This window comes from Siphateles boraxobius, unplaced genomic scaffold (assembly GCF_051911475.1).
Source record: "Siphateles boraxobius isolate OS27281-9 unplaced genomic scaffold, OSU_SipBor_1 66, whole genome shotgun sequence".
NCBI lineage: Eukaryota > Metazoa > Chordata > Actinopteri > Cypriniformes > Leuciscidae > Siphateles > Siphateles boraxobius.
This window is the reverse complement of record NW_027509193.1, coordinates 13,213,978-13,239,197: the sequence shown is the minus strand read 5'-3', so window position 1 is coordinate 13,239,197 and position 25,220 is coordinate 13,213,978. Positions and strand designations below refer to the sequence as shown.

Below are 25,220 nucleotides of genomic sequence, written 5' to 3'. Positions count from 1 at the left end.
AAAAAGAAAAAAGTCGTCATCTTTTGTCTCATCAACAGGTTTAGTCTAACAGCAGGGTATTTGGCTTGTCAAATTTATATCTGTATAATAAACATATATATCTAAATGTGATTTGTCATTAAATTTGTCTTTTTAGGTTTGACAGTCAGATTATAGCATAATAAAGATTTATTGGTTAGGTGGCTTGAAGAGATCTGACAGTCTAGGATCAGATTGATGCGATGGGTGGTGATGTCGCAGTGGATAAGACACATGCCTTTGGTGTGAGAGACCCGGGTTCGAATCCACTGTGAGACACCAATGTGTCCCTGAGCAAGACACTTTACTCCTAGTTGCTCCAGAGGCGTGCGACCTCTGAAATAAAGCAATTGTAAGTCGCTTTGGATAAAAGCGTCAGCTAAATTAATACATGTAAATGTAGATTGTGAGGATGGTATCATCAAATGTTTATATGAGCAAACATATGTTAGAAGTATCTTAATCCTTGCTGTTGGGGTCAATGTATTCATAATATTATCTGCTTGTGAATTCTGCTCACCATTGTCTGTCATGCTATGTTCACTGAATACCCTGAAAAATTCAGCTGTCCTAAGGACAAATAATACACAATATGTTCCATGTAGTGCTTTGGGAACAAATTAATTCAGAAGCAAATGGTTTTGTTGCATAGTTCTAGACGTGACGTGCATTTGTGACTCTTTCACTTTTCACGCATTGAACATTTTCAAACACTATGATATATGAACCCCCAGATAGAATGATACACTTGCAAAGGGACCCTATTTATTTAAATATGTTTTCCTTGTTCTTGAATACTTCCATGGAAGTACTGTATACCATGATTTTTGAGAGAAATATTTTATGTACTAATCTGCATTTTTGCTACAAATGCTGCTGATAGAGCTTAATGTGCATAAATAGCATTACTTTTTTAAGCAAAATCATATTTCTTATAAAATCTGGGAAATCATTATAAAAGAAAAAACATCAGAAAAATCTTCCAGTGATTTATTGTTCATTTCATATAGAGAGGCCTAGTTGTTACAGTTGATCATCCCACAATGTCTGTGTGGGAGAAAATGTTTTCAGAGCTAGTACTAATCCTTCCTCTCCACCTCTCCCACACACTCCTTTTCATTTCGTCCCATTTCTCGCTTTTTTCTCTCTCTGTCAGCCGTCATCTTCTGGCATGTCTTTTGTTTCTTTCCCCGCTCCATGTTCCTGTCTTGTCGCCGCTGATGTCATGACTAGCGCGAGTCTGACAGTGTTGTTGATGTACAGTATTTGCGGGCTGCTTTCTACACGGCCTAGAGAACTTTACACACTGGAAGACGGAAAATGTCAACTTTGTTTACAAGCTCAGCGGAGCCTAAGCTAATATTATTGTTAATACGTTGCTACTACAATGGAGCCAACTTCCTAACATTTAAGCCTGGGATATTACTGTGAATTTCTCTGTGCTGTTTGAAGAGAATGGATGTCGTAAACCTTTACTGAGGTGACCTGGGAGCGACCTTGAAAACTGCCAAGCGCATACATGGCTGACAGTTACACAAAACAGGACAGAGGTGCAAATACCAGAATTAAAAGTCAGTGTGAGATCATACAAAGCATCTTGTGTGAATGAATGAATGAAAATTATTTAAATTGTGATGAAGTTGTGCCTTTAAACATTGGAATTAAAATGAAGATTGGTTCACCCAAAATCAAGATGCGAGGAATGTGTACACTCTGAAAAAAAAGGGCAAAATATTTAGTGGTCTTATAATGCTCTTAACCATTTCAATCACAAATTAGCAAGAATTGCACAAATACTGTAACGTGGCACAGAATAGCCTTCCCCAACTTGCAGACAGCTTTTACAGGATGAAGAGTCAGTGTTGTTCCACTCAATGTTGATGGTTTCAAACATTTCGAGTAGTTGAAAAATGTCTCCCAGTTCGTTTGAGTTTAATGTGAGACCAAATATTTACTATAGGGTTCAAATCTGGAGGCCAGGCCAAACATGAGCCTGATGGACTTGTTCTCAGACCATTTCTTGGTTGTCTTTGCAATTTGGGCCGGAGCATTGTCTTGTTGATCTGATCATTCCTCTTTAGATAACAACTTTTTATTTTTAGGAAGCAAGACAATATTCTCCTGTGCTGCAAAGCATTAAATGAGTTTTCACAGTGAAGTAGCTCACTAATACCAGCAGCTAAAAAGGCTCCCCACACAATGACTCAGTCTCTTCCTCCATACTTCACTGAGGTGGAGATGCATTTTTCATCATATTTCTCAGCAGATTTTTGAAGACACGGCTCTGGAGCGGTGTCGTCTTCATTGTGATTCATCACTCCCCACACAACTTCCCATATTCTGCCTAAAACTTCATTCTGTCTCTGATGTTTTTCTGAGACAGCAATGGCTTTTTAAGTAGTGCATTTGCTTAAATTTGGCTAATTTCCTGACCATTCATTTGTGGTTAAGTCAATTAAAAGCTTAGTGTTTTGCCATTTTGGGCTTGGCCCATTTTATTTTGCCCAGGAATGTACATCTCCTTTAGTGTTCCACAGAAGATATGAAGCTTTAACGGTTTAGAACGACATGAGTCTATAGAAATTGCATAAGTTTTCCTTTAGCTATAGTTACCATATCTCAGTACTGTGCCTGAAAAGCTGTTTTCTCTTATTATTATCTTACAGTTTTTTACAGTCGCTAGGACACATTTCTCAAAGCATAGGTCACTTTTTCTAAACTCTTCACATAGTTCTCCAAACCAACTTTCAGCTCGGCACAGCAGTTCATTTCACTTTCAAAATGCACTAAAACTACCATATCACTTCATACATGTCTCAAATCAACATATTCTTCCATCACACTAGCAAAGGTTGACAGACAACAAACACACTTTGTCACCCACAAAACAATGACCTAAAAAACACTAACAACAGGTAGCATTATACAATGTTTTCTTCTGTAAAACAAGCACACCTCTCTACTGTTTAGAATTCACTGCAATATATTTTACTGGAATGAATCAGACATGATGCAGTATGCTTCAATATATTTTATGTCTTTTTCTTTTTTTTTTTTTTGCACAGACTAATTACAAAATACAAGAATTTGTAAACACCATTCACCGATACAGATACAATAGGAATCAGCTGTGGTTGGTCCAATTGTCCAATTGTTTTTATAGCATTTCATTTTTAGATTCAAAATATATTTCATTACAATATTACTGTAGAAATGTAGCAAATTGCTGTCATATTCAGTTTTGTATTATGTTATGGTTTTGAACATAAGTTTAACAGTTTTGAAAACAGTATGTAAGCATGTGCAAATTGGCCTGTAAGTACACAGAGTTTTGGTGGTTGTTGTGTCGAAGTGAGAAAACAACTAATGTAATTTGAAAGATGTAGTCATTGAATGCATTTTGTGCCAAAGCAATGATAAATGATCCACAGTTTAGCCCACATATACTTCTGTTGTGCTCACTGTGTGAAGAGTTTTGAAAAAGTGACCTAAGTATTGAGAAATGTGTCCTAGCGACTGTAAAAAAAAAAGAATATTATAAACTTTTAATTGTGTAATGAATTTCCTGTCTATGTAGTCAAAATGGAGTCTTAAAGAAGATATGATATCAGACTTAAGTGACATTTTGATTTGCTTTATTTATTTTTTATTAATTGTTGCTTTTAGCCTTGCCATTTTAAGTTGAGGTCTGATGAAAAAAAGGTCTGAATTGAAATAGTCGAGCTACTAGTGGAAAATATCATTTGGAAAATGTTAGGCCTGTGAAGTCAGCTTATTATTTTTCAAAACTGAAAATGTATCTGGCTTTTTTTTTAATCATTCTGGTATGAGTGTACCTACTAAACCATATTCAAATAAGCTTTTTTTATTGTAAACATCTTTTCTGATAGGGTTAGGGTGTGAGTTAGGTTATTGTATTTATAGCTGTTTATAAAAACAATACAAGTCTAAGGAATGTCCCCATTTAGAACTGGGGGCTAAATAAACGTTTGTGTTTGTCAAGTTTACCTACTGGTGTGTGTGTGTGTGTGTGTGTGTGTGTGTGTGTGTGTGTGTGTGTGTGTGTGTGTGTGTGTGTGTGTGTGTGTGTGTGTGTGTGTGTGTGTGTGTGTGTGTGTGTGTGTGTGTGTGTGTGTGTGTGTGTGTGTGTGTGTGTGTGTGTGTGTGTGTGTACGCGCAATCTGTTGCTACTTAGTGAAGCCTGTGATAGTTAATGTGTGTGCGCCGGGTTCCTTTGACCCTCTGTTTCACAATGAATAATTTAACATCATTGCATATAGCATATGTCAGACTGACACATTCTCATTTCTATTTAAAACACTCACAGGCACAAACACACATACTCACAAATATGTGACAAACCTAATGCACTCATGTACACGCAAGCGCATCCATCCAATGAGTCATTCTTGCAGCTGTCCGCACGCCCGTCCACTCCTCCCACGAATAAGAGTCTGCTCGACACCTGAAACATAGACAAAAAAGAGAGGAAAGTGGGGAAAAAAGAGATAAGAGGAGTGGGAGTCTTATATAAAGGTTCTGAAACTGTACTGTACTGTGAAAGTCAATGCCACGACGATTTGTGTGTGTGTCTGCTTTTAGTATGTTCATGAACTTAATACCGGCATATGCGTGTTTCTTCAACTGGCCCTGTGGACTTAAACTCTCGTAACGCTTTTTACAGTGTAATTTGTTTATTTAGTGTATTCACTAACAACCTTCAGGAGTGTGTATGCATTTAAATCATAATTTCAAATTATACATTCATTGTGTTTTATAGCATTTATCACGTCATTGTTCTTCACTGAGATTTTAGTCAAAAATATTGATTGCTAAATTGTTGGTCATGATGGAATTTGTGTAGGCTAAAGGTTATTAATAATTTTATATAAGAAGAGTATTGAAGTTTATAAACGTATTACTCCTTGTTTAAATTATTGTATTTTTTTAATGATTCATTAAATTTTTCATATTATATAATTTTTATTTGTAACAGTACAAATCTATACATTTAAAAAGCAAAAAGATTTTGAAAAGTACCATAAATGTATGAGGAATATCATGAAGACAAAGTTTCCATGATAACTTTAATGTGATCTTATCAATACAACAAAATAAAACAAATTAAATCAGTTAATTTAAATACAAATGGGATATATGAGCACATGTATAAGAAAACACCAGTGTCTTAAATATTTGTTTACATCATTGCACATACACACACTGTAAGAATCATAGGAAGCTCATCTCCTTTGATTTAGCTGCTTTAAGTATTAAAGTATTCTTTCTGTTTTCCTTCTCTCATATACTTGGAAACTCTATTCTCGAATTTGTACTGTACCTTCTGCTCTCTTTCACTTCCTCCCACACTGTTCCTGCCCTTTCCTTCAACCTGTTTTTCATTCACAAATAGTTTGCATATCGTACGATAAATCATTGTTGTATGTGGTCATTCATGCTACTTCTCTTTTGGCCTGGTAGAAGAAGAGATGTAAAATTGTTACTGTGTTTGATTTTAGATAAGGAATACTAATTAAAAAAGAGCTTTTTCAAACACTGTGCCAAAGGCTGTTAACACGGATTCACCCTCGCTCTCACTGCCTCTCTCTGTTCTCTGGCAGGGCTCAGCAGACTCCTACACCAGTCGTCCTTCAGACTCTGACGTGTCTTTGGAGGAGGACCCTGAGGCTCTCAGGAAAGAAGCCGATAGACAAGCTCTTGCCACCCTCGAGAAGGCTAAGGTGTCTTATTTTTTTCATCTTCTTTCTTGTTCCAGTTTCTCTCTTTTCATATATCATGGGTCTATTATTCTGACTCTGCCCGGAGTGATGATAATATACTTGATTGATTGTAGAAAAAACATATTTTTGAGAGGCCCAACACCTCATAAACACCTTAATCATTAACTAGATTTGAATTTCCTGACTTAGATATTAGTGCTTGCAGGTCTTGCTGCACAAGGCAACAAAAAGTGTTAAAGTATATGTTAAAGTTAAGTTTTTGTTTAAGCTGCGTTCATTCTGCATCACAATTCAATATGCAAATTAGGGGTGTTGTTATGTAACAGTATTGACAATAACCGTAATATTTAAATTGAATAGTACACATATGATAATATGACATGCAAATAATCCAGCGCCAGTATCTGGTTGACATCCCAACGTACAGTAGGTGTCGGTATTGCACCTTTACGCTGTTTGGCATCTGTCAAAAAACACAAGCAGACACAGTGTGCAGCTAGTACTGCTTCATAAAATCATGTCATCAAAAATAAAGACACTTTACCCCGCACTCCAAGAAAGTTAGCTCGCTAATGTGGACGTTTTTTGGATACCTTGAAAATGACTTGTTAATCACCCCAGTCTGCAGGACTTGCCGAGCAAATGTGAGCGCAAATGGCAAAAAAAGGGCAAAGCCGCCCACCAACCTGTTAACCCACCTCCGCCTGTGTAATCTTGCAGATTTGGCCGCTATACAAGGAGTAAGTTGCAATTGTTTTGCCAGTCCTGAAACGGGACATGTTACATTAACCTAAACTGTTAAAGGATTAGTTCACCTCAAAATGAACATTTCCCAATAATTTACTCACCCCAATGCCATCCAAGATATCCATGTCTTTCTTTCCTCAGTGGAAGAGAAAATAAGTTTTTTGATGAAAAGATTTCTGGCTTTTTCTTCGAATAATGGACTTCAATGGCAACCAGCGTTTTGAAGTCCAAATCAATGCAGTTTCAAAGGTCTTTGAAGTGCTTGAAAATGCTGTGCACGATCGCAGCTGAGGAAGAGAGTCTTATCTAGCGAAACGATAGGTCATTTTCAAATATATATATATATATATACTTTTTAACTACTATTGTTCGGATTGAGCTGATCTGCAACGCACCGGGAGCTACGTCATCATGTTGAAAGGTCACCGTGCGAAGGAGGATAGTTCAAATTGTATTGTATGTTGAATGACATATTTATGTCTTTGTGTCATATTATTGTTTAAAATGGTCCTTACGTGTGCGTATCCTGGGTGTTTAAATCTTTTAAAACCTAAACGTTTGCGAGCGTGACCTTTCAACGTGATGACGTAGTTCCCGGCGCGTTGCAGATCAGCTCACTCCAAACAATTGTAGTTAAAAATTATATATATATATATATATTTTTTTTAAATGACCTAGCGTTTCGCTAGATAAGACTCTCTTCCTCAGCTGCGATCGTGCACAGTCCATTGAAGCACTTCAAAGACCTTTGAAACTGCATTGATTTGGACTTCAAAACGCTGGTTGTCATTGAAGTCCATTATTCGAAGAAAAATCCAGAAATGTTTTCCTCAAAAAACTTATTTTCTCTTCCACTGAGGAAAGAAAGACATGGCTATCTTGGATGGCATTGGGGTGAGTAAATTATTAGGAAATTTTCATTTTGAGGTGAACTAATCCTTTAACAGCTGGGATCTTGTGTTTTTTATATTTACATCCCTCGGGCTTTTAGTGCAAAACTGTTTTCAAGATTATCATGTGTTTACTTCAAACATCTTTAGAGACCCAAAATAGGGTGATGTGAGCATTATGGAGCACTAAACTCTCACATGTAATGTGTGTTTTATTCATACTCAACGCCGTAGGGCACCCTCGCGCAGAAAGTCAGCAAGTGAGACTCATAGGAGTAATAAAACTTCCAGGAAATCCCTAATATGGACAAAGACATCCAGATATCACAAGCTGTAGCTGAATAAAATGCAGATAAAGACATTTGAACTAATTAAACTTGAAGAGAATTAAGTAACCCACCATTGCGACAATATTATGGTTTATCTGTGTTCTTCAAGCCATCTTGGGTTTTTTATTTTAAGGATAATGTATATTTAAAATGCAATGCCAGTTGACATGGCCTTTATGCATACAATATAAAATAATAACATTTTTGCCTCATTCTGTGAAATGAAGCCACATCAGTTCACTGAAGGAAGTTGTTTAAAACTGGTTGCTATTAAAGCTGCAGTAGGGAGTTTTGAGAAAATGTTGACTTAGCCTGAAAATTTGAACAAGCACAACTTACAGGTCCACCCCCCTTGCTCTCTGCTGCGCTACAGGTCTCCCCCCACAGCGGAGCCGGCCGTGAACGCGCGCAGGCTAGTAAGCAGGGCCACCGATGACGGCGGATTATAAACCGTTATGGCACATTCACTAATAGGGACGAAACATCAACAATATGCTTTACATTGACTATGGCCTGCCCATACTTTGACTACAAACTTGGTCCACAAATCATTATGTATTTTGCAATACATGTAACTTTATAACGTTCCACTCTTTCTATAAGTTATAAATAGCTAGTAAGATAACGTTAAAGGATTAGTTCACTTTTAAAAAAACTTTTGCTGATAATTTACTCACCCCCATGTCATCCAAGATGTCCGTGTTTTTCTTTCTTCAGTCGAAAAGAAATGAAGGTTTTTGATGAAAACATTCCAGGCTTTTTCTCCATATAATGGACTTCAATAGGACAAACGTTTCAAGGACCAAATGACAGATTCAGTGCAGCTTCAAAGGGCTTTAAACGATACCAGACGATGAATAAGGGTCTTATCTAGCGAAACGATCGGTCATTTCAAAAATAAATAAAAAACTTTACGTTTTATGAGCCCAAATGCTCGCCTTGCTCTGTTCTGTGATGCACGTTCGTGATCCTGTTCGAACTCGTTAATCAAAATGTTGAATGAACGAAATGACTCCAAAAAAGATTCGTTCATTTGGATGAACGAGTTCGAACAGGAGAATCACGAACGACGGTATGCGCTCGCGCTGTGCAAGAGAGGGGTGATCAGTGCGTACACGAGCGTGATTGACACTGCTAAGACATTCCTCCTGGCTCTGATTGGTTGTTTCTGCCCGGGAGCGGTGTATTTCTGCAAATAGCAATAGGCCCACAGGGAGGAGCCAGAGGAGCTTGATTTTTTTCACAGATTATCTGTCTCATATTCTACTGTCAGGACATAATGACAGTTTTAACAAATATTTGTTTACAAAAGTTACCTACTGGAGCTTTAAGTGTAATTGTTCCTTTTGTATGCAATGGTGTGATTCTTCAAAAAAGAGAAAAGGAAAAAAACACAATATGAACCAAGTAAAGATTAATTTGACTTATAGCATTATTTATTTAATTTATCTTTTTAGTCAAGATTTCTAAAGAAATCGTGATATATCGTTATCACGAATTCTTTTGGCCATGATATGTATAATGTAATGTAAGTCAATGGGGCATTTTTTAACTGAATTTAAATACGGCATGAAGTAGGAGTTGCTATAGTCTTTTTTAGGCTACGTTCACACTGTCAGTTTTTGGGAATGATCACTGCATTTACTTACTGATGTGAGTCTCAAAATGTCCCGTTCACTCAGCAACTTAGAAGTGTCTCGAATACTGTACTCGAAGTTTGTATGAATGAGCAATGGGAATCAAGAACGTATTCGAATTCTCTTACCAGTAACCATAGTGACAGTGACCCAAAGTAATATCAAAGATACCAACGTCCATAAAACTGAAAAGTCTCATCACTTTTGACACAACAATTCCACTGTCCAATTGAGTTGTGAGTTCATCCATCAAATCTTCATTAACAGACAGCAGATTTTATATCTGGGTGGAGAGAGGAGCATTTTTGAGACACATGTAGAACACAAAACTGACGAGAGCAGCGCTGGTGGAGAACAGTGACTGGATCTAAAACCTTCAGATGACACACAGCGCTCATATCTCTGTTGCTGTAAGTTACCGAAGCCACACATGAAAACCTGCTACACATGGTTAACATGTGTTTGTGCAGTGGCTCTCTCGCACTGTATGATGTGGCAGACTAGTTGTCCAGTCCTGTTCCGTTCAAAGAGCACAGATTTTATTGTTAAAAGTATTTTTTAAATACACACTTTCTTTAAAAGCAATTAGTTACTGATAACACTTAAGCTTTTTTGTGGTCCCACACCAATAAGTTTCCACCCCAGTCACGGAGACACACCTGGGTGAATTATTTTTTAATCTGCAGTATTATTCCATCCTCTTCACTGTATATTTGATCACTTCCATATGTCAGCTGTAAATCCAATCACATGACTTGTGTCCTTCCTTCCGCTCTGGATTGTTTGACTCTGTGTTTTAATTCTCTATGTCACCTCCATTTATCTTTCTCTCTCTCATCCACTTTCTCTCTGAAGACCAAGCCTGTAGCGTTTGCGGTGAGGACTAATGTTGGCTATAACCCAGGCCCTAATGATGATGTGCCGGTTCAGGGTATGGCCATCTCTTTCGAACCCAAAGACTTCCTGCACATCAAAGAGGTCAGACAGACATATTTCCCTTTAAAGGTGTTGTAAGCAATTTAACTGCCACTGATAAAATTACAGACATCATAGACATCAAATTTCTGAAATATCAAAATATCTGAAATTGCTTAGAACACCTTTAATATGCAATTATACACTGTTGGAAAAAAAGGTTCAATAGGGTTTAATATAGAACTTTTGTGTTCTTGAATACATTTTAAAGAAAATGCCAAAAAGGTTCTATTTAAGGGGAAATTGTCTTAAATTATGGAATAATACTTTAATGTTTAACAGGTTATTTAAATTTTTCCTACTTATAAAGTATGTTTATGAGCCGTTTAATTCCTAAAATGTAATTAAAATGAAAAAAAGTAGTATTTAGAATACTACTAAATCCATAAAATCATTACATGATGTGAACCCCTCAAATGTTCTATATATGTGAAGCGCTTTACAGAACCGTTTAAGGTTTTATAGAACCTTTTCTTCTGAGAGTGATATGGACAGAACTGTATCTGTAACGTAGACCCAATTCAGAGGCTGTGTGTTCACTTGTGTATTTTTGTAAGTTTGTGTGTTTTTCTGTTAACAGAAGTATAATAATGACTGGTGGATCGGACGTTTGGTGAAGGAAGGATGTGAGGTGGGGTTTATCCCCAGTCCAGTGAAGCTTGAGAGCACTCGTCAATTACAAGAACAGAGAATGAGACAAAACCGCCTTAGCTCCAGGTAACAGCCAATCACAGTGAGCCTGTATCTGCTGCCTGTGCTGCTGCAGTTATACTGCTTATATGGGCTGTGTGTAACAGGCTTATTCTTGCATTACTAGCTACACTACCGATCGAATGTGTGTTTTTTTAAAGAAAATGAATACTTTTATTCAGCAAGGATGCATTAAATTTATTAAAAATTGACAGTAAAGACATTTATAATGTTACAAACGATTTCCATTTCAAATAAATGCTGTTTTTCAACTTTCTATTGATGAACGAATCATAAATATGAATATATATATATATATATATATATAATATATATATATATATTTGATTATGTTTGAATAGTATCGTTGTTTCCACAAAAATGTTAAGCAACACAACAGTTGATAACAATTGATAAAAACAATAATAATAATAATAATAGGAAATGTTTCTTGAGCAGAAAATCATCATATTAGAATGATTTCTAAAAGGATCATGTGACACTGAAGATTGGAGTAATGATGCTGAAAATACAGCTTTACCATCACAGGAATAAATTACACTTTAAAATATATATAAATTGAAAAACAGTTATTTTAATCTGTAATAATATTTCACAATATTACTGTTTTTACTATATTTTTGATTACATAAATGCTGCCTTGGTGAGCATAAGAGACTTCTTTCAAAAACATTAAAAAAATTCTAATGTTTCCAAACGTTTGACAGGTACCGTATGTTTTAACTACTTTCCGTTGATCTCTCTATCTATTTACCAGCAAGTCCGGTGGAAGCTCTAGTCTGGATGTTGCCACAGGTGCTCGGAGGCCCACTCCACCTGGAACAGGTATGATCAGACAGTAATGCTGTGAGTTTTTTGGTTCTGTTGTGATGGAGATATGACATCCCTGTCCTTCTAAACACACACACACAGAACATCGACTCATTACATTCACACTGGGTTCACACTGAATACAATGACATTTAGGTAGAACGTCCGGTTAGGATCCCTTCTGCCCTCTTCTCTTCCCTCTTATCACTCATTCTTCTAGTCTGTTGTGTTTCTTTCTTCCTTTTCTCTTTATTGTCATCATCATCTGTAATTGTAGTTCGAAGTCTTTGAACTACCTGTAGTTTATGTGATCTGTCATGGCTGTGTCAGCTCTGGGAGTTTGATTCATTTGTAATCAGGGGCATCGTCCTCGAAGTAATTGAACGAAAAATACAAAAACCAAAACAAAAATAATATGATGTTAATATACCAATCTACTTGAACCATAATAATACAGGTGGTTAAATAAAAATACATTTGATGAGCCCAAGGTCATTGTAAATGGCCTGTCCATAAACTTTTACAATTTTTACTTTAAACTAATTTTACAGGTTTTTGCTATAGCATTTATTATAGTCAATTATTGTTGTTGTTATTGTTATGGAATCAATGTAAAAATAAAAAAATAAACTAAATGAGACTGTCATGTGACTTAGTTTAATAAACAGTATGTTGATTTAAACACCAAATGTAATATAATATTATTTGTTTGTTGTTAGTTCGGTATATTATGTTCCCATAGTTTAACCCATTAACTGTAAACATCAAATGAAACTGGAACATGTATTTATTATTTATTTAAAAACCCAAACTTAGAGAAAGGACTTCACAACACATGCCACTGTTTGTTCTTCTTTAAAAGGTTGTTTTTTTTTGTGTGCTTTTTTTCACTTTAAAACACCTTCTGTGTTCTATTCATCGCCTCTCTGACTTAGCAAAGTCTGTACATCATGCTGCTGTTCTTCCTCTCTTCCTCATCTCTTATTTTCTGTCCGTTACCCTTGTTTCCCTCTTCTTTCACTCTCGTTTCCTTCTCTACTTCTCTTTCTCCTCCCCTCTCTTGTTCTATCCCTTCATTAAAACCCGCCCACCTCCCAATCGGTCCCCTAGCTGACTTGTCCTCTGGGCTATATGACGATGCTTTGGATTCGGATGTTGAGGAGGTGGAGCCTGCCGACACCCGTGACCATAAGGGTGTGGGCGGAAGTGTCACCTCCCCTCAAGGCAACCTACCCCGCCTCCCTTTCTTTAAGAAGGTAACCCCTGGTGATAACCCCAGAATGCATCAATAGACAGCCTCCATCACATGCGACTAATAATCAGACTCGTTCCTAACCGAGCACCTTCTGTGTCTCTGAAAAATGTGAGAAATCTTTGCTGTTTGTGTGTTTGTTTGTGTTCAAATTCACATTTTAGAGACAGAGTGAATGCATTATTAAAAGTATAGTTCAGCCAAATATGAAAATTCTTTCCTCATTTACTCACCCTGTATGAACCAGGTTATATATGTATATGTGTGTACAAAACAAAATATTAGGAAGATTGTTCCGACTGCTCCAAAAGTAACAAGAACAACACAAAAGTACTATAGCTGTTGTCATGTACAATATTCCATGTCTTTTGAAGCCATATAATAGTTTTGTGTAAAGAACAGAGTAAAATGTAAGTTGTCACTGAAAAACGTAGCCCTCGATTTTAGATGTGATTTAAATATGTGCATTCACATTAGTTTTGCTTAGATCAGTAACAAAATATGAAATCCAATCATGTTTGGCATCATAGATGTAAAATCAGGCCTGACACATCCTGACACATCCTGACTTATTTGAATGTCCACTGATGTGAAGTTCTGGGAAACTGCACCAGATAAAACTTTTATCAAAAAATAACAATGTATATTTTAGTATTTTCACATACAAAGCAATCGTTTGGTTTCAGAAGACTTAAAGGGATAGTTCCCCCCAAAATTCTGTCATCATTGACTCACCCTCAAGTGGTTCCAAACCTGTATGAGTTTCTTCTGTTGAACACAAAAGAAGATATTTAGAAGAATGTTGGTAACCAGACAGTTGATGGTAGCCATTGAGTATTTTTTTCCTACTATGGAAGTCAATGGCTACCGTCATTGATTGGTTTGATTACCAACATTCTTTACAAATATCTTGTTTTGTGTTCAACAGAGGAAAGAAACTCATATGGCTTTGGAACAACTTAAGAGTGTGTAAATGATGATAGAATTGTCATTTTTGGGTGAACTATCCTTTAAAATATTGTGCATTCAAAATTTATTGGTTACTTTTATTGGTGCTGTTTATCATTTCTTCACATCGTTTTGTGTTCCAATGAAAAAAGTAAGTCATGCAGGTTTGAAACAACATGTGGGTGAGTAACTGATGACAGAATGTGCATTTCTGGGTGAATCTAGATAGAAGACTCACAAATCCAGTAATTTGAGTTAAGACTTGTGAGACTGTGTGTATGCTGGGAGAATTTTACTTCAGATCAACCTGAATGAATATCTTATTCTTTAGTAGTTCCATCTTTTCTTAATTTGGCCACATCTGAATTTGTTTAATCATTTTCTCCCAGCATCCTAAATGTATTAACAATTTGTCACTAACAAGCTTCTGTTTGTGTGCTTGCTTGCCCTCTCTCTTTTGCTGTGTGTGTGTGTGTGCGTGTGTGTGTGTGTGTGTGTGTGTGTGTGTGTGTGTGTGTGTGTGTGTGTGTGTGTGTGTGTGTGTGTGTGTGTGTGTGTGTGTGTGTGTGTGTGTGTGTGTGTGTGTGTGTGTGTGTGTGTGTGTCCGTGTGTGTGTGTCCGTGTGTGTGTGTCTGTGTGTGAAATGATAGGTGGGCCTGCCAAACAGAAACAGAAATCGGTGAGTCATAGCAACAACAAACTTTTGGTTTTGTGTTTCTGTCTTTGCAATTGTTGTGACGATATCTGAGTCTTAGAGCTATTGTAATAGTGTCCCTGCATCAGCTCAGCAAATACTGTTAATGTATTTCAGAAATGGTCAGAAAAGACAAATTCTTCTATGCTGGCTTGCTTCTCTAAAGACTTAAATGTGATTTGTTGTGGCATATTGACACAGGGTTTCTGTACCAGTCCTGTTCACAATGAAATTGTTCGGAAAGGGGAAAAAATGTCAGGTTGTATTGAATGCCTCATTCAGATTGAATCAAGAAATTAATGAATCTGGCCCATGTGTCCACCCACATTTGTGGACATAATGCCATCCTCTTGCACATGTACACAAGATGAGGCAAAAACACCCTGACAGGTTTCCACGGTTTCCGTTTCCATTACTGGTGTGTGAAATAGAGCTTGGCCCACGCATGTGACTGCTGTCACAATGGCTACTAACACACAATCACACATACACAGATGCCCGACTGGGAGAATCAGAGTATTCAAAATGATGACATTATATTGTAGTTGTTCCGGTTGTTTTTAGATATTCCGGTTGTTCATAACTCTAACTAGCCCATTGAAACTTTTGGTCAATCATGTAATATAGCAGGGGAAAAGGAGTGGGAGGAGCCACGGCAAATGGGGATCAGTTGAGCAGCGGATCTCTGTCTCTGTTTTTCTCACACACACTTCATGTAGTGAAGGACCCTCAGCAGGACATGAAGAGGTCTTATATTTGATTAAAGTGATGATCTGTCAGAAGAGGGAAGGGGAGCTGGGCATCCTAAAAGTAGTTCTTTATAATTCAGATTTATACACTGAATGTCACTGAAGAAGTGTGTGTGTGTGTGTGTGTGAACTTTCAGATGGAACATGTTCCTCCTTATGATGTGGTGCCTTCCATGAGACCCATTATTTTGGTGGGACCATCCCTTAAAGGCTACGAGGCAAGACAGCATCTCTCTCTCATAAACTCAAACTGTCAATTTTTAATTTTAGTCATTTAGTTCATGTTGTTCAGTTCTGTGTTTGTTACATTGCAGGTGACAGATATGATGCAGAAAGCACTCTTTGACTTTCTAAAACACAAATTTGAAGGCAGGTTGGTATTAAATTATGCATGTCATTGTCATAATGAAGACATGAAATTAAAAAAATTGAAATCTGAAATTTTGGCAAAATTTATGTTATCAAAGAAACTGTTAATATCGATGGCAAAATTCTGTGTGGGTTGTTAATGATGAAAATACCACAATACACTCGTTACATGGTATGTAATTGGCATACCATGGTTATGGGTTGTTGTTTGTTCCAGAATATCTATCACCAGGGTGACAGCAGACATCTCACTCGCCAAACGTTCCGTCCTAAACAACCCCAGCAAACACACGATCATCGAGCGCTCCAGCACCAGATCCAGTCTGGGTATGAAACACACCTGCACACAAATGTGAAACTGCATCTGAAAGAGCTCCATCATTTGGTCATAAAGCCTGAACAGACTAAACATTTAGTTTAGCAACAGGCTGAATGACTAAACTCAGCAAATATTTTGGACTCATGTTAGTCCAGGCACTTAAGAGCAAAAAAAAGTGAAGAAAATTTCAAAATGCAAAGGTATTCACATTAAGAGCAAAACAAACAGTCTGTTTGTTGAGATGAATGAAATCCATTCATTCTGGTACTACAGTATAGTTGGTAAAGAGAAAAGAAGAAAGTCTTAGAATATTTAAGTGTTTTCAATAGAAAAATGTCAGACTAAGAAATAAAATTTACTTTTTGGTGAATACGTGCTCTCTATGAGAATAGACATTTAGACTACTTTTATAGAGTACCTTTTTTTTCACTTGTGTACACTAGTACACATTCTCTCTGTTTCCTAAACATTGTTCTTAGTGTTTCCTCCTCTTGCTTTGTTACGTCATGTCTGATCTGGCTTTTTCTCTTTTTCATTCTGTTGTTTCCCACCACACATTTCTTACCTCTCTTTCTCTCCACGTCAGACGTACTGGGTACGTATCCAGTCATCCCACCCTTTTCCCCTTCATGACCATCCATCTGTCAATTCATTCATCTCTCCATCCATTTTTCTAACTCTACATCCATCTGTCCTTTTATTTAACCCTCTACCTTGAGTTTGGTGTGAACAGTCTTAACTTGTCGGTTGTGGCGTTATTAACTAAAAGTAACCACACTAACAACTTAAATCCATAAGTTCTGTCATTAAACTCTAGATGATGCAGGCTGATGTGTCCTTAACTGTTTGCAATGACATTGTCTTAAAACGATTACCGTGCCAAACACTCTGAGAGTTGTCATGACAGCACTACATTTTTCAGTAGCTCAAGTGTTTTAAAAGTGTAGCTAAAGTTATTAGGGGCTTTGGCACCAGAAGAACCTTTTCATTGTTCCTAGAACTAATGGTGGGAGTACCCGTTTTTTGGCGTGTTCGCACCGCACGAACTGAACAATTTTAGTTCTAGGAACGCCTTTTGGGGGAACTAAATTAGCTCCTAGTTTAGAGTAGGGCCTAACCCAGCACAATAGCAACAATCAGTGACGTAAGTGTACGTTGATTGGCTGAATGCACGTGAAACACCAGCACCAGCCATTTTAAAAAAAGCAGTGTACACACACAGTTTATAGCCTATACATTTACTCTACGAACTAACTCTACAAACATGGATAGATGGGCCTCTTAACCTTTACGCTAAGGAGAAAATCCAACACAACTTTGAGGGGACCAAGCGAAACATGATTATGTATTTCTGCTCAGCTAGCAACATTGGGCATCAACCACACGGCAAACACTAATTCTTTTTCATATACTGTCTACTTTGTATAACAGTTCTATCTAATATCGTATTAGACAAGATTTTTAAAAACAGATCGTAACCTAATGAAGACGGAGAATGGGAGCGCTGTGTGCTCAGGCGTTCCTCGGTGCAGTCGAAATAAAAGTTCCAACAACAAGCGCGGCTTACGCCACTTCAGAGTTCCTACAGGCGCTGTGAATGCAACCAGGAAAGCGGCCCTAGAGGAACATTTAGTTCTCGGGAACCAGTCTGGTGGCTACTTCCTATAACTAAGTTCCTAGAACTATCCGGTGTGAAAGTCCCTATTGTTGCCAACACAGCGTGTAGGGTAGTAGTGGAGTTTTTTGTCATATTGTATTGTGCATCTAGACGTAAAATTTAACAACCTGAGACAACAATCACAATAAATCATTTCTAGTAACTTTTCTCTCTCTCAAGTCATATTCATTCATTTAGACCCCAGTAACATGCATCTTATGTTACATCAAGTGACAATGGGCTAAGAAAATCAGGCATGCCTGCTGGTATTATTTACATGACTAAAATTAGGAATCATACATAATATCTTTAGATATTAAACAGATATTTTTTTATTTACTATTTTTGCTGTAATAGTTTCAATGGTTTAAAAAACATGTTTGATTTTGGAAGGATGTAAAATGTAAGAGGAATATATAGATATATACATATATACATATATATATATATATATATATATATATACATACATACATCACACATTCCACAAAACTATTAAGCAGCAAAACTGTTTCCAGCATTAATAATAATAAGAAATGTTTCTTGAACAGCAAATCATCATATTTGAATTATTTCTGAACGGTCATGTGACACCGAAGACTGGAGTAATGATGCTGAACATTCAGCTTTGCATCACAGGAATAAATTACATTTAAAAATGTATTAAAATAGAAAACAGCTATTTTAAATTGTAATAATATTTCGCAATATTGCTGTTTTGATCATATAAATGCAGTCTTAGGGAGCATGTCTTCTTTCTAAAACATTGGTAGTGTATATGTAAATTAAGTGATAGATTTTGGATAACAGTTGACTGGAACAGTATATTTTCATTACGTGTGTTCATATTATGCTGTACTCTGTGGGGTCCAGGAGTTCTTCTTGTGATGTACACACTTAGGGCACAGTTAAACACTGCTGTTTCTCATTATATTTTTGATTCGTTCATATTAATTAGGTTGCTTTGTAGTTGTATTCAGCTGTTTTAATGTTTAAAGATACTGTCACCGTAATTGAGATCCTAATTGTTTTGTCTCAGAAAAAAAGGTGTTCTGATTTCATTATTACAAAATATGTTAGTTTACGTGACGTTGCCCCTTAAATAGCACTACATTTGATTAAAAAAAATTAAATGGTAACATGACTAAAAAAGTATGATGGCTTGCTGATTTTATTTACACTCTGAAAAAATGACTGAATGCATTGATTCTGACTCACTGTAAAAAGTGTGATGCCACTTCAAATATCCATACTCAAACACACATACTGATCTACAGCTAACTGCTGCTTTCTACAGACTGCCATGGATCAATGCAGAAAGCTAAAATAGCATGCAACCGCTATTCTGTAAGCTACTATCATACTGTGCAGCGTTCCATTTACTTAAAGATGAATGCAATTAAACTAGAACATGCTCACATATGCATATATTCGAGCAGACCCTAAAAACCCCCACGTGCATGATGTGTACTAACATGGGTTGGAGTCTGAAATAAAAGGTTAGTCTTCCTGAAATTCATTGTTTATTAAAATTAGAGGTGTGTTTGCGTGTGCTTTCAAGATTCTCTGATATACACTGCAAAAAAACAACCACATATTCCAGATCCATTATCTGAAAACATTTATTAATACCATAATGCTGTTTTTTTAACATTATTCTTTTAAGAATGTTTTGATTCTGCAGTGTATAAATTTAAGATAAGATGTACTCGTGTGTGTGTGTGTGTGTGTGTGTGTGTGTGTGTGTGTGTGTGTGTGTGTGTGTGTGTGTGTGTGTGTGTGTGTGTGTGTGTGTGTGTGTGTGTGTGTGTGTGTGTGTGTGTGTGTGTGTGTGTGTGTGTGTGTCTGTGTGTGTGTGTGTGTGTGTGTGTGTATTGTATTTTAGTAAATAATGCTATATACATTTTTTTTCATCTGGCAGCTGAGGTACAAAGTGAAATCGAGAGAATCTTTGAGCTGGCTCGGACTCTCCAGTTAGTGGCTCTGGATGCTGACACAATCAACCATCCATCTCAGTTGGCCAAGACATCACTGGCACCTATTATAGTCTACATCAAGATCGCCTCTCCAAAGGTAAATATTAGCTACAATATACACATAACCGCTCATAGGTTTGGGGTCAGTACGATAAAAATACAGGTAAATAAAAAAATGAATTTCTTTTTTGTGTTCATCACAATGTATTTGAACATTTATTATTGGCTGTATATTTGCTCTTCTGTTTCCCCCTCGCTATCAGGTGTTGCAGAGGCTGATAAAGTCCAGGGGTAAATCTCAGGCCAAACATCTCAACGTCCAAATGGTGGCAGCTGATAAACTCGCTCAGTGTCCTCCTGTGAGAATATGACTTTTGATTTCTACTGATTTACATTTATGTACACATTTAGGTCTTCCTTCATTCTTTGTTTCTTAGACACATACAGCATTTTTAAAATGTGTGTACTCACAGATTCAGTCTTATCTAGTCATATGCAAATATAGCATAGATAACAGATAAAACTTGTGTAATTGTCTCCAACATGTAAGCTGCACATTTGCTTTGCTCACTATTTTCTTTTGAAACGTCTCCTTTTCTCTCTTTCAGGAGCTTTTTGACATAATATTAGATGAGAATCAGCTGGAGGATGCATGTGAACACCTGGCTGAATACCTGGAGGCCTACTGGAAGGCTACACACCCTCCGAGCAGCAACCCACCCAACCCTCTGCTCAATCGCACCATGGCCACAGCCGCCCTGGCAGCCTCGCCCGAACCCGTCTCCAACCTGCAGGTACAGGTGCTCACTTCCCTGCGTCGCAACATGGAGCTCCTCGATGGCTCCCCTGCTACAGGGCAAGGGCAACAAGAAGAGGAACATGCCCTCTAAAGACGGGCCGGGCTTACAATGGGATATTGAAGGGTCCAGAACCCATCTCCCAATCACTGAAAAGTAACGATGGCTGCTCAAGAGATAGAAATGCCCAACTGTAATTCTGTTGTCTGTCTCTGCTCCTCTCCTTTGACTGATCTCTCAATGATATTAATAATACAACATAGACATGAACAAAACATCTCCTAATCATAAGTCCACCACGTGCCACAGTTCACACAAACACACACACATCACCCCTCCCCTCATTTGATTTGGCTGCCGGACTTTCCAATGGCCTCTTGTCGTCTGGGAGACATAGTTCAGATCGCCACCCTCTTCCAGGTTGCCATGGCACCAGCCCTGAAAAACCCACTCATATCCATTATCCTATTAACACTGAGTCGAAATTCTAACAGGAGCTTGCACACATGCATTGACGCCGTGTTGTTTACCCAAGTTAAACGAAAGTGTGTGTTTGTGTGTCTGCATGCAGAAGTGAGAGACAGCGAGTGAGAAAGTGAGTGAGTGAGTGAGACAGACAGAGCATGGATCAATGCCGTTTTCAGAACTGTCTCGCCACAATCTGAACAAGAAGAAATGAGCATACATATGCTCAGTCTTTACCGTTACATAGTTGTCTAGGAGACCAAAGTTACACAGCTAATTTATTCACAGGGCACCTCAAATATAATTAAATACTGAAATAGCTTCATTTGATGATTTATATAAATTATATATAATCCGTCCTATGTTTATAATGGTTTGAAAATAGAAAGAAAATTAAAAACCTCTCTGATAAATTAAATGATAAAAGATCCAATAAATTTTGGTCAATATTTTGAATTAATTTCACTTGATAATTTTATATAAATGTTATATATATATATATATATATATATATATATATATATATATATATATTTATATTTATATTTATATTTATAATTAAAAAATGTAAATAGAAAAAAACGTATGATAACTTAAATGATAAAAGAGAAAATAGATTTTGGTCAATATTTCTGTATATTTTTTCAAGTTGCAATATCAGATAACTTTTGAATCCAAAGATTACTGATCTAGAAGCCCAATATTTTTTGGAATCATCAGCATTAAAAGGAGCTTGTATTTATTGTGTGATGGGTTTAATATGGCCACTAGATAGCACTAATTGTTTGTGTTTTTTATTATTATTATTGTGCATGGTGTGGGTTTGTGTCTGTAGTTTGTCAGATGCCTTTAACTTTCTTATGTTTTTGAAAACATAAAAGGTATTTCTGGGTATTTTTAAGTAAAGCGAGATCCTTTATTATTGCATAAATGTAAGATTTAGCATTTTATGAAATTATCCTATAAAGCATAAGAATGCTATATATCTTCTAACTACCAGTTTTTTGCCTTTTCCCCCTAATAGCATGAGTAAGGAATGTATTTTATTGTATGGACATTGTTGCCTGGAATGTTTTGAAATATTTCATTTTAACTTTTAAGGTAAAAAGCTGACCTCTAACCTTTGTATTAACATGCCGCTCGCTCTGTTTTTGTGTGTGTCTGCATGTGCCTTGACCTCTTGTGGTGTGTTTCGGCGGTGTGGCTTGCTGTAGGGGCCATTCCTGGTGCATGGAGAACAGAAGAGGGAAGGGCCTGAACGCGGCAGTCTCCAAGACTACCAGAGCGACCTGGGTGGCAAGCAGCCGCTGCGCTCATCACGCAGCCAGTTGCAAACAGGAGGACGAAGCCTGTCGCGGCAGGACACGTTCGATTCCGAGACCCAGGGCAGCCGGGATTCTGCTTACACCGACGACATGGAGACCGATCCATACGAGGAGCCGGACCCGTGTCGCTCGTACCGCCTAAACCCTGCCCACCACGCTCCTCGCCAGGCCTCCTGGGAGGACGAAGGGGCGGAGCCTGACCAGGAGAACCTCAACATGGTCCCACCACCAGCCAATCAGCACCAGCGTGGACGAGGCAAGCTGAGGGAGCGCTACTGTCAGGACGCAGAGAGTGGCGGGGCGACCACGGGCCGTAACCATAGCCAGGAGGAGTGGAGCAGAGATGTGTACATTCGCTAGAGCAGGTTTACCCGAGAGGAGTTGTTTAGAACAACACTAAGTAGAATCTCTATAGTTGGATCTGTTTACAACCCAGAGAAACACACAATCATTGACAAACGCTGTACAGCTAACACTCACGACATTCGCATTACGCTAACAAAGCTCTTGGTCATTGCATATTTAGTTTCAACCTGTTTTTGAGGAGGAAGAAGCTTTCTTCATTCTGTTTTACTTTTGTATAGTACTGCATGACTTTCCTTGCTAAGCATTAAACACGATTCACAATGTATAACCAAAATCTTGCAAAAGTAAGGGTGCGTATGTGCCTGTTTGCATCCTCTGTAGTCTTAAACAAGGTCTTTCTGATACACGAAAGTCTTGGGAGTGACCCACCAGTTTGATTTCCCAGACTACACTACTGCAGAGCGTGTTTTTGCATCTTATTTTATTCTATTTATTTTATTTATTGAGTCTCAAAAGGTCTATCCAGTCTTTAGCCTGCTAAAACCTTTACAGAGCTCCGCCGCTGATGCGTACTCCTCCAATCCAGAAGGGGTGCTGTGGTGCTCACATGTTATAGTTTAATAGGGCTAACAAGTGCATCAAGACATTAATACAGATCAGCTAGCATTTATAAAAGGCTAATATGCAAATATAAATAAGACACACATTTTCAAACTAAAAGCCCAAAATGTTTGAGACCATTAACACAAATTGCTTTGTGTTGATTGTAACCGGCTCTGTCTCGTCTTCTGTGCCTGCTCAAGGGCTTTTAGCATTTGTGCCGCTAGTGTACCACTGCCATGGGAAACATGTTCTGCCTTATTCACACGTCAGTCTCACAGGCCAACCAATCACAAGTGCCGTAATCTTTCATCAGGCCACTCCCACTGTAAACACGGTGGGTTGTCTTAACTCAGTGCAACACATGGACAGTTGTTATTGTTGTCGTGTGTGATATTAGACTACCATTTTACCTTGTTAAAAAACGCGCTATGTTTGCACTACATTTTAAGATTAAACAAAGTGTTTATTGCATGACAGTTTAAGGAATCACTTCACAGTCTGAGAAGCTGGATCAGTTACTCTTGCAAACTCAACACTGACATACACAGATACACACATCCTACTGCCAAACTCATGCTAATGCTACTGCTTTTTGTGTTGTGTGTGTGTGTGTGTGTGTGTGTGTGTGTGTGTGTGTGTGTGTGTGTGTGTGTGTGTGTGTGTGTGTGTGTGTGTGTGTGTGTGTGTGTGTGTGTGTGTGTGTGTGTGTGTGTGTGTGTGTGTGAGAGAGAGAGAGAGAGAGAGAGAGAGAGAGAGAGAGAAATGGAAGAAAATCTGGAGTCTTTACTATTTTATGTAACCAGAGCATTGGTGAATGTCTATGAGCCTCTTTTTACCCTCAACTATGTTTTAAAAGATCATCATGATGAAATTTGCTAAATATACAAGTAAATAGCTTACTAAATAATGTTATTGTTGCATTATCGCAATTGTTTCAAAATATAAGGAAAACAGACGTATTCTTTGGTGCCTGATTGTAGCTCCATTTTACTTTTTTGTTTTTAATCTGTGGATAAATTCATATTTTAATTAAAAATTTAATCTGGATGAACTGTTTCCTGTGCCATAGCTGTTTTCACGTCATTTAGAAGCCTACAAAATGAATGCAGAGTATAGATCAGTGGTTCTGAACTTCCAAGAGGGCCACAGGGTGACTGAAAAGTGTTTCAATTAATACATTATTATTAATTTATTAAAATAATCACGCTATAATCCACATTGAAATGCCAAAAAAACTAAAATTATACTTTATACTCTTTTATTTTCAATCAATATTTTTTTTTTATAGAACATACAAAATATTATATTTGTCTGGAATCACCAAATGAATAATGGTTAATTAATTTAGTATATTAAATATAAATTAATTAAAATATTACATATAATATATTAAATTCATTCACTTTAAAATATGAAAATAATTAACTAAGCTATTAGCCATGTTAGTTTATTCAATATATGAATATAAATGTCATACTACAGCAGAAATACTGGAAATATCTTGGCATATGAGGGAGGCCTTTGAATATTGTGTCAGGCATCAAGGAGCCTTTGAGTCAAAAAGAGACTTGTGGGAAACGTGAGAAGTGATAAATAGAGGAGTAAGAGGAAAGGGTGTGATGGGGGTGGGGGAATGGGAGAAAGAATATCTGGTGGTGGGGGGCCAGGAAGAACACAAAAAAGGAAGGAGTGGGGAAACAATGCAAGATTTGAGACAATGGGGTGCGAGGAAGAAATAAAAAGATGGTCATCACCTCATTTATGGGGGCAATTCTGGTTAACAGTTAAACCCCTGAATTCTCACGAGTGAATGTATATGTACTGATCACGCAAAGTATCTGATCAACTCCTCTTGATAAAGAGCATAACACACTAAGCCCATGTAAGTTAAAATGTTATTTA

The 25,220-nt window shown here is 37.4% G+C and overlaps 1 protein-coding gene across 5 annotated transcripts in view; it reads left to right on the top strand.

Moving 5' to 3' along the window:
• cacnb1 (calcium channel, voltage-dependent, beta 1 subunit) overlaps positions 1-24,365 on the top strand; it is a 42,390-nt gene extending 18,025 nt beyond the window's left edge. For 3 of the 5 annotated variants that reach the window (XM_077212402.1, XM_077212398.1, XM_077212400.1), the window contains 12 exons: positions 5,640-5,759; positions 10,218-10,340; positions 10,918-11,054; positions 11,806-11,873; positions 12,969-13,114; positions 15,639-15,719; positions 15,816-15,874; positions 16,088-16,197; positions 19,768-19,919; positions 20,086-20,181; positions 20,431-20,616; positions 22,299-24,365. In XM_077212402.1, the coding sequence (XP_077068517.1) occupies positions 5,640-5,759; positions 10,218-10,340; positions 10,918-11,054; positions 11,806-11,873; positions 12,969-13,114; positions 15,639-15,719; positions 15,816-15,874; positions 16,088-16,197; positions 19,768-19,919; positions 20,086-20,181; positions 20,431-20,616; positions 22,299-22,769 (1,749 nt within the window). In that variant the 3' untranslated portion in view covers positions 22,770-24,365. Of the gene's footprint in view, positions 1-5,639; positions 5,760-10,217; positions 10,341-10,917; positions 11,055-11,805; positions 11,874-12,968; positions 13,115-14,708; positions 14,738-15,638; positions 15,720-15,815; positions 15,875-16,087; positions 16,198-19,767; positions 19,920-20,085; positions 20,182-20,430; positions 20,617-22,298 lie in introns of all 5 variants that reach the window. The other 2 variants (XM_077212399.1, XM_077212401.1) reach the window with 1 other exon arrangement.
• The last annotated feature ends 855 nt before the right edge of the window (positions 24,366-25,220 follow it).